Raw genomic sequence first — 10,238 nt, 5'->3', positions numbered from 1 at the left:
TGGGGGGGCGGTGGAGCAGGGCGGGGGGCTCGGCAGGGGGCATCCCCCCGGCATTCAGGGCTGGGCGCTGTGAAGGGCGCTTCGGGCTTCTCGCTCATTTTCTGCCCTAACTCGGTGTCTGACTGGGCTGTGGAGCCGCTGCCGGGCTCTCCCCAGAGGTGGCTGCATGTGGGTGCTGGGTGAGGGCCCCGGGGTAGTGTGGGAGGCGTTCTGGGGCCCTTCCCTGGTGTGCAGGGATGGGGGGGACCCGGGACCCACAGTGTCTCCCCGCAGGCGTGGTGGGGTCTGTGTCTCCTGACCAACCCCTGGTGGCTGGGGAGGATTGGGGGGGCACTGCGAGGGGTTTCCCTATGACGGGGGAAGGAGAATGGGGGGAGACCCATGGTCTATGGCTGGGGTCTCTTCCCCCGGTGAGCTGCAACGAACCCCCTGGTGCTTCCCTGATCTGGGGCCCCAGGGCAACAAAAGGAAAAGGAGGGTCCTTGGTGAGTTCTTCCTCTTAAACCTCTGCCCAAAACTGACCACTCTGCCCCCCGCCAAGTCCTGACTCCCCCTCACACCCCCACTTGTGGGCCCCCTCTTGGCCCAAGTCGTGCCCCAGCCTCCTTGGGGCATGTTACTCCCATCCCTCACCCCCATCGCAGGGTCCTCTGCTGCCCCTGCCTGCTGGGGCTGATCAGAACTGAGCCGGACCTTCCCCTACACTGAACCCTCAGCACAGAATGGGGGGGCTTGGCTAGCCATGGGGCTGAGCTGTGTTCAGCTCCGCACAGTCTCATCCCAGGATCCCCGCCAGAGGGGGCTGGTGAGCCCTCTCAGCTGCTCACCCCCTGCCTGGGGTCACGAGTTCGTGTGAGGACAAGGGCCCAGCCAGTCCAGGTGGCTTCTAGCCGGGGGCTGCTCAGAGCCCCATGCAGGCGACTCTCTGCCGGCCCATGTCACCAGGGCCGTGTGAACAGCGGAGGGGCTGCCAGCTGGTGAGAGCTGCAGGGCTGGGCGGAAGTGGGGTTGGAGTGAAGAACAACAGGGCTCCCCGCCCCCAGCCATTGGCCCAGCTCCGGGCTTCCCCCCCGGGGATCTCCAAGCACTGAACAAACTCCCCAGCCGCAGTGCGTGAAGGGAAACAGGCAGGGTAAGTGCAAATAGAACCCAGGTGTCCTGACTCCCAGCCCCCCCCGGGCCAGGGATAGAACCCAGGCATCCTAGCTCCCAGCCCCATCTCTCTCCTTGCTCTAACTACTAGACCCCCCATCACCTCACCTCACCTCACCGGGGTAGAACCCAGGTGTCCTGGCTCCTAGTCCTATTTCCCCTCCTTGTTCTAACCACTAGACCTCCCCTCTATGAGCCAAGTATAGAACCCAGGAATCCTGGCTCCCAACCCCTGCTCTGACGACTAGACTCTACTCCCCTCCTAGAGCCAGGTGTCCTAGCTCCCAGCCCCCACCCTCCTGCTCTAACCACTAGACTCCCCCCCCCGTCTTCTACTCGCTGTGGTTGACCAGGAATCCTGGCTCCGAGCCCCCTCTGCTCTAACCACTAGACCCCCTCCCCCGTTCCAGAGCTGGGACTAGAACCCTTGGAACGGTTGGGGAGCTCAGGCTCCATGACTCGTTGGCTGCTTGGGCTCTGTGCTGTGGCTGCAGGAAGTGGTCGGGGCCTATGTGGGGTCCCCTGCCCTCCTGCGTGGGGCGCAGAGCTCTGAGGGGAGCAGCCAGGGGAGGGGGATGATGGGGTCACCGTTGCCCCGGACCGGATCTAGGCAGCACCAACAGAAGCGAGAGAGCCGGCAGTGTGTCTGCCATACAAGTCAGTCCGACGGGGGGTGGGGCTGGGAGCCAGGACTCCTGGGTTCTCTGGGGGCGGGGAAGGGCCCTTCCCTTGGAGAAGCTGGGTGGGTGGTGGGATCAAGTGGAATTAGGCAAGAGAGAAAACTAAACAAACAGGCGATGGGAAAATCTCTCCCTTTAGCTCTGCAGCCCAGAGCCCTGGGCCACGCTAAGACGCTGGGCTGAAGCGGCGCTGAGATCACCGACGTCCCAGCCACGCTCCCCCCAACCTAGGATCTTACAGGGAGAAACTTCTGCTGCAAAACGGTCATGGGGGGCAGGCAAGGGGGTGGGGGAACTCCCCTCACCAGGCAGCAGGGGGCGCCTCACCCGGTCTGGGGAGCGTGGGAGATTCCTGGGCCTGAGCACTTCCTGTTTATTCCCGGGAATGTTCCCATTGCGGCGCCCCCTGCCTGGTGACGTGGGGAGCAGCGCCGGGGTCAGGCAGCCGCTGCTTGTGCAGTCACTGACCAGCAGCCTCTCACCCTCCCGCCCCGGAGAGTCAGCAGGGGGGCATGGGGAGCATGTTTAACAATCAGCTTAACGACAAGGAGGATTTGTTAAGATTAGACAAAAAAATGGCTTGTTACGCAGTGCTGAGATGCAGCCACCTCTGGGGTGGGGCGTGGGGGCTGTTTATGCAGGAACCCCTTGCCCAGCGCTGAGATGCAGCCACCTCTGGGGAGGAGCAGTGGGGCTGTTTATACAGGGGCTCTGTGCCTGGTGCTGAGATGCAGCTGCCAGTCTAGTGCTGGCACCAGGATGGCACCTTTGCGGGCAGCGTAGGATTCCCAGCACAGGGCAAGGAAAAATTTGGACACGCTTGGGACCAAAGCCCTGGCCCAACCCAGCCATTGCCCCCCACCTCTGTGCAGGACCCTGGTTCTTCTGCCCGCCCTCCTCCCCATCGCCCTGATAAAGAGGGCCCTGGCCTCGCCCCTGTGCATAGCTGGGGCTGGGTGGCTCATGTGGGGTGAACAGCCCATGACAATGGCTGGGTTGCTCTCGGTGGCTGAGCCTCCATCCACTGGCAGGGTAGGGAGCAGCCTCATGTGGGCCCCGTCACTGCGCCTCCTGCACCAGCCGGCTCTGTTGGCATCTGGAGCCAGGCACTGGAGCTGGGTGTGAGCAGGGATGACCCTGCCCTGCCCTGCTGGGACTCCAGGATCCCTCTGTCCTCACCAGGGCAGCCCGGTTCTCCTGAGAGACCCTACAATAACAAACCATTGTCCAGCCTAGCACTCCTGAAAGACCCTACAATAACAACCCAGCAGAGGGCTCTCTCAGGGGAGGGCTGAGCAGGTGTGCTGAGGGAGTGGCCAACACTGGGGCCTGTGGCACACTCCACTCTGGGGGACACGCGTGGGCACAGCTGCCTCCCCCCCGCCTAGTCCCTCCCACTCCCAAACCCCTTACCACTCCAACGCCAGGGATGCTGCCAACTGTGGTGCATTCTGGGAGCTCAGGCCTAGCTCCACCAAGCTCTTTAGGCTCCCAATTCCCACTGGGCCTCGCTGAGCGGACGCCCCTGGCTGGCACCCGGAGAGCAGAGTGTGGGACCCACACAACCAGCCCCCCCCCCGCCCTCCCATTCGCCAGACTGCCTCCGAAATCAGGAGAGTCACAAACGGTTCTGTGGGGGGAAGGGGGTTCTTTATTCTCCCTGCGGGGCCTGGGCCCCCCAACCATTCCCAGCTTTTCTCCCCAGCCAGGAGAGTGGGAAACAGCTTGGTGCCTCGCTGGGCCTTGACGAACGCGCCCGCCCGGTGCCAGCGCGAGGTTCCCACCTCTGCTGCCAATGCAGGCTTGGCGCTGGCGGGGCCATGGGGAGACGCCAGCATCAGGCACCGAGAGACTCCTGTGGCAGACCGTGGGCTGCATTCTCATGTGGGTAAAGAACAGGGTGGGGGGAACTAGAGACCCCTCCTCAGCTTTGTCTCAGATTGCCCTCAGGCCATGGGGACTGCAGTAGCACCAACCCCAAATGGGGCCCCATGGGCCAGGCGCTGCCCAGACACAGGGGGGGACGGCCTGGTTCAGGAGAGCTCCCAGGCTGGATGGACACGGGGCAGAGTCACAGAAGGGAAGGGACTTGCCGAAGGTCAGCCAGCACATTGGGCAGAGCCAGGCATGGAACCCAGGTGTCCTGGATCCCCAGTGCAGCTAGGAGCCCGGTTCAGGTAGTTTGGACAAGTGCCTGGGTCTGTCCTGGCTCTGCCCAGGGAGATTCTGTGCCCAGTGAATGCCAAGGGATGTAGGGCAGCAAGGGCAGCTGTTCCTGGCCACATGCTGACCATTAGCTGTGGGGTTTTGGTGGTAGACATGGGATCCCTGGGACAGACAGGGGAACCTTAATGACCCACCTTCGCTCCCAGCTCACCAAACCTGCAGGGGATTCTGGGAGGTTTGGGGCTTGTGCCCTTTGCTTTGGTTTCTTTATGTGGGAGGAAGAGTCTGAAAGATTTTCATTAAAACACTGCTTTGTTTATCCCGCCCCCCATCGGCCAGCACTGCCTGCCCCTGGCATGGCCAAATCTAGCAGGACAATTGGGACAAGGACTGTTTGCTCCAGAAACATACAGCGCCTGGCACGTCTGGGCCCGGATCCCCCCACGGAGGCCCCCAATCCTTCAGTGGTGCCCCTCCAGCCTCCTCCCAGGAAATAAATAATCCTCATTAACCATCAGGTCGGCAGAATTGCCTGGCACAGAACAGCCCCGTCAGCATGGACGGGCAACCTCTGCTACCCATGCTGCAGCCTGCAGCCTTGTCCTGCCATCAGTGCCACCTGGCCTGCACGCCTGCTCAGGATGGGGCTCCCGGCTAAGCCACGGCCTGCCACTAGGCACACCTTCAGCTGGCTGCAGTAGTAGGCTCTTATCTCCTGTGGACCAACCACAGCATGGGGGCTCATACCCTGCCTCTCACTGAAGAGCCCCCTTGGCAGCAGGGAAGCAGGACCCAGTTCCTGTAACTGAGGACAACGTCCAGCCACGCCGGGTAGTCTCTAGGCTTGTCAATAGCCCTGCCCTACAGCCTGGCCCCGGTGGGGAGTCCGTGCGTTGCTGGGCGCTGCGCGGTACCCATGGCAGGTTCCCTGCTGTGTGTGTTTGGGAGCTCGTCTTGCCGCACAGCAGCGCCCTCACCTGGCTGGGGCAAAGCTGCGCTGTGGGGATTTGCAGCAGTGTGGGTGTCTGGCCACAGAGGGCGCTGCCTGTACCAGCCGGGCGGGCAGCCCCAGTGCCCACCTCCAGAGCAGGGGTAGGAGAAATCCGCTCAGGGTGGGACGCAGCCGGGCAGGGACACTAGGAAGAGCCACAGCACAGCCAGGCTCTGCCCAGGTGCTTCTGCTCCGCACTGCCCTATCCCATACTAGCCTGGGCAGGGGGGCAGGGGAGGGGCTGAACATGGGGTTATTAATGAGCAGGGGCCAGGCGCTTTGCCCTGATATATGGAGGGACAGTGCCTCTCTATCCCTCCCTACCCCCAATCACACCCTCCATCCATCCTTCCTGTCACAACCTCCATCCATCCCCAGTCACACCCTCCATCCATCCATCCCATCACAACCTCCATCCATCCATCCCCAGTCACACTCTCCATCCATCCATCTCCAGTTACACCCTCCCTCCATCCCCATCCCCAGGCACACCCTCCATCCATCCATCCCGTCACAACCTCCATCCCCAGTCACACCCTCCATCCATCCATCCCATCACAACCTCCATTCCCAGTCATTCCCTCCATCCATCCATCCTGTCACAACCTCCATCCATCCTTCCTGTCACAACTTCCATCCATCCATCCCGTCACACCCTCCATCCCCAGTCACACCCTCCATCCATCCATCTCCAGTTACACCCTCCCTCACTCCATCCATCCCGTCACACCCTCCATCCCCAGTCATTCCCTTCATCCATCCATCCTGTCACAACCTCCATCCATCCATCCCGTCACAACCTCCATCCCCAGTCACACCCTCCATCCATCCATCCCCAGTCACACCCTCCATCCATCCATTCCATCACAACCTCAAGCCATCCATCTTCAGTCACACTCTCCATCCATCCATCTCCAGTTACACCCTCCTTCCATCCCCATCCCCAGGCACACCCTCCATCCATCCATCCCATCACAACCTCCATTCCCAGTCACTCCCTCCATCCATCCACCCTGTCACAACCTCCATCCCATCATAACCTCCATCCATCCAGCCCCAGTTACACCCTCCATCCCCAGTCACACCCTCCATCCATCCATCCTTTCACCCCGTCCATCCCCAGTCACCCCCTCCATCCATCTATCCTGTCACAACCTCCATCCAGTCACACCCTCCATCCATCCATCTCCAGTTACACCCTCCCTCCATCCCCATCCCCAATCACCCCCTCCATCCATCCATCTATCTCCAGTCACACCCTCCATCCCCAGTCACACCCTCCATCCATCCATCTCCAGTTACACCCTCCCTGCATCCAGTCACAACCTCCATCCATCCATCCATCCATCCGCAGTCACACCCTACATCCATTCAGTGGCTCTGTCCACCCATCCTTCTTCATAGCCTCTGGGTCAATCCAGCCCTTACATACCCCTCCATCCATTGCTCCAGCCCCATCCATATCCCTCCAGCCCCCGCCACCCCTCCATCCATTGCCATATACACCCATCATCATCCATCCCTATATACAGCCCTCTATCAATCTGTCTATCCCCATAGTCATCCATCTCCAAACATCTGTATCATCCCTCCATCCCCCACACCTGTCTGTCTGTCTGTCTACCCTGACACCTAGCTGTATTTCAGCCATTTCCCCTTTCTTACATGGCTGCAGAACCCAGGTGTCCGGCAGTCCTGGCACAGCCCCCGTCAGGCCAGGCAGTCCCACGCTGCCTCCCAGGGGCCTCACTGGGCATGGCTGTACCATGCTGGGCCCCTGCATTATCATCATTAAGAACAATACTGTATTTACATCCGTTTGCATCTGGGCCATGGTGCTAACAGGGAGAGCTCATGGGTTAAAAGTCAAGATCTTCATCTGTAGCTCCTCATCGGGTGGGCCTGGGGGGGGCAGGGGCAGGGGGCATACAGTCCGTTTGCATCTGCACCAAAGCTAGAACTAAGACACTAGACCGAGGACATCAAATCGCAGGATTAAAAGTCAAGATAATTCAAATCTGTAGCTCTACCCATGCACGGGGTGGCTGGGGGGGCAGCAAATGCGTATGGAGCCTGGGGGCTGCGGAAGGGGGGCGCAGGGAGCCGGCCGGGCAGGGGGGGACGTGGGGACCCTGGGGACTGCCTAATGGGGGGCGCCAGGAGCCGGCTGGGCGGGGGGACGGGACGCGGGGACCATGGCAGGTTAAAGGGGGGCTCAGGGAGCCGCCCGGTCGGAGGGGACGCGGGGACCCTGGGGAGTACGGGGGGGCGCAGGGAGCCGGCAGAAGCTGCTCTTCTTGGAGGAGAGCGGGGTGTCCAGGGTGAGCGAGGCGGTGGCCATCTCCTGGGGCTTGGAGCTGGTGAGGAAGCGCAGCAGGGTGGACAGGGCCTTGGCCACGTCGCCGCGGGCCCCCTCGTTGACGAAGCAGTACAGGATGGGGTCGGCCACGCAGTTGAGGCTGGTGAAAGCCAGCGAGCTGTGGTAGGCCACGAAGACCTTCTCCTCGAAGCTGCAGTCGCAAGGCTTGCTGAGGTAGACGGCGCTGCGGGACAGCAGGATGACGTGGTAGGGGGCGAAGCAGAAGAGGAGGATTGCGATGAGGCTGAGGGCCAGCCGCTTGATCTTGGCTTTCTCCTGCTGCTCGGTGGAGACGTTGCCACGCACGGCCCACAGGATGCCCTGGTAGGAGAAGAGCATGAGCACCCAGGGGAAGAGGAAGCCGATGAAGACCCGGTAGAGGTTCATCCAGGCCACCCACTCCTCCATGGGGTACTTCTCGAAGCAGAAGGTGTGGTTGTAGCGGTCGTGGAAGAGCTCGTTGTGGAAGAGCGGGGCCGAGTTGGCCCCGATCTCGATGGCCCAGACCACGACGCTCACGGCCACGGCTGTCTTGATCCGGCGCACCTTGACGAAGCGCAGCGGGTGGGCCACGGCCAGGTAGCGGTCCACGGAGATGCAGCACAGGAAGGCAATGCTGATGTAGATATTAGTGTAGAAAATGAAGCCGAAGAGCTTGCAGGACTCCTGCCCGTGGATCCAGTTGTCGTAGTGCAGGAAGTAGTCGATCCACAGGGGCAGGGTGGCGATGTAGAGCAGGTCGGCCACGGACAGGTTGAGCAGGTAGACGCCCAGCTCGTTGTGCTGCTGGACCTGCAGGTAGGCGGCCCACAGGGCCATGCAATTGGTGGGCAGCCCGAGGGTGATGACCATGATGTACAGCGTGGGGGGGAAGAGGTGGTCAATCTTGGACTCCACGTTGCAGCTGACCAGGGTGGTGTTGCACATTCTCAGCACCAGCGGGTCCCCGGTGTGGAGGGTCCAGCGGTGGTGGGGTGGGGGGCTCCGCTCAGAGCAGGGGGTGCAATTCCCACAGGAACAAGTGGATCGTCCTGCAGGGGCGGCACCGGGGCAGGGGCTCCATAGCCCCAGGCTGGGCCCTGCCGTGGGGCCCCCTCACCCCAGCCCCATCCGCCCTCCCTAGAGAAGCAGCCCCGGGTGGTCACAGGAGGTCTGGCCAGCAGAGATGATCCAGGGGGTCAGAGGAGCCGCCTGCCACAACGGGGGGAGCCTGGGACGCGGCTCCTGGGAAAGGAGAAGAGAAAGTTAGGGGGGTGCCCCAGCCCCCTGAGCCAGTTCCCCATGGCCCCTCACCCAGCACTCCCTGCCAAGTGCTCCAGGGGATCTGTCTGCAGCCCCCCACATCTTTCCCTTGCAGCCCCCCACACAGCCCCCCAGTCAGCTTCCCGGCCCCTCATGACCCCCTGCCCCCAGGCAGCCCCCCCAGTACCCCCTGCCCATCACCAGCTGCCCACATCCTCCCCTCACAGGGTTTTACTCCAGCCCCCCACCCCCTGCCAGTGACCCCCAATAGCCCCCTGACCAGCTGTCCCCAGCAGGATCCGGACCCTGACCAGCCACAGGAGGGAGTGAGGGTCAGGCTGCACCGTGCTCCATGCCTGAGGGTCCCCACCCCTACCAGGCCCCCATACATGGGAGAGCTCACCCTGCCCCTGCTCTGGGAAATGCCTCACCCACACCCTGGCAACCCTGAGCCCCCTCCGTGACTGCCTGGTAGTGAGTATGTGCCCTGCACCAATCACTGCCCGCACGCACACGCCATCCACTCCCCAATCTCCCTGGGAGCCTCTGAGCAGGTCCCCTATCCCCTATCCCACAGGAAGCCCCCAGGGTCGACCCCTGTACTGCACTGGCACGGCTACTCCACAGCCACACACGGAACTGAGAGCTCAGCCTCTCCTGGCAAGAAAGGGTCAGGGCCTCTTTAAGACCCTACGATAACAGACCAGCAGGGAGCCCAACAGTCTTGAGAGACCCTACAATAACAGACCAGCACAGAGCCCAGCGCTCCCGAGAGACCCTACAATAACAGACCAGAGCAGAGCCCAGCGCTCCCAAGAGACCCTACAATAACAGACCAGCAGGGAGCTCAGCGCTCCCAAAAGACCCTACAATTACAGACCAGCACAGAGTCCAGTGCTCCCGAGAGACCCTACAATAACAGACCAGCACAGAGCCCAGTGCTCCCGAGAGACCCTACAATAACAGACCAGACCCAGCACAGAGCCCAGTGCTCCCGAGAGACCATACACCAAACACGACCAGCACAGAGCCCAGGTGCTCCAGCCAACAATAGCAGATGCCCTAGCCCCAAGACCTAACAGACAACAGAAGCGCAGAGCTCAGCGCTCCGAAAGAGACCTAAAATAACAACCAAGAGCCCAGGTTCCCGAGAGACCCACTACCATAACAGACAGCACAGAGCCCAGTGCCCCAAGAGACCCAAACAATAACAGACCAGCGCAGAGCCCAGCAGGCCAAGAGACCTACAATCAAACCAGACACAGAGGCCAATCTCCCAAAGAGACCCTACAATACAAGACCAGCGCAGAGCCATGTCCCATGGAAGACCCTACAATAACAAGACAGCGCAGAGACCAGTGCTCCGAGAGAACCCTCACGAATAACAACCACACAGGCCAGCGACCCAGAGAGATCCTTACAATACAGACCAGCCGCAGAGCCCAGTGTTCCGAGAGTACCCTACAATACAGACCAGCGCACAGCCCAGTGCTCCCGAAGAAAAAACCTAGACAAAAACAGACAGAGCCCAGTGCTCCCGAGAGACCTACAATAACAGAACCAGCACAGAGCGGAGTGGCTCCCGAGAGACAACCTACAATAACAGACCAGAGCAGAGCCCAGTGCTCCCGAGAAGACCCTACAATAA

The 10,238-nt window shown here is 61.4% G+C and overlaps 2 protein-coding genes across 3 annotated transcripts in view; both read right to left on the bottom strand.

The window, feature by feature from the left end:
* Positions 1–10,238, bottom strand: part of OPA3 (outer mitochondrial membrane lipid metabolism regulator OPA3) — a 45,875-nt gene that overhangs the window by 3,162 nt on the left and 32,475 nt on the right. The gene's annotated exons all lie outside the window — the stretch shown is intronic.
* Positions 6,626–10,238, bottom strand: part of GPR4 (G protein-coupled receptor 4) — a 14,776-nt gene continuing 11,163 nt past the window's right edge. The window contains exons 2-3 of the mRNA XM_075070455.1: positions 7,252–8,572; positions 6,626–6,915 (exon numbers count right to left, since the gene is read on the bottom strand). Coding sequence (XP_074926556.1) covers positions 6,842–6,915; positions 7,252–8,275 — 1,098 coding nt within the window. The 5' untranslated portion in view covers positions 8,276–8,572 and the 3' untranslated portion in view covers positions 6,626–6,841. The remainder of the gene's footprint in view (positions 6,916–7,251; positions 8,573–10,238) is intronic.

The sequence above is a fragment of the Chelonoidis abingdonii genome, chromosome 11, assembly GCF_003597395.2.
Source record: "Chelonoidis abingdonii isolate Lonesome George chromosome 11, CheloAbing_2.0, whole genome shotgun sequence".
Taxonomy (NCBI): Eukaryota; Metazoa; Chordata; order Testudines; family Testudinidae; genus Chelonoidis; species Chelonoidis abingdonii.
This window is presented reverse-complemented; position numbering and strand designations above follow the sequence as displayed.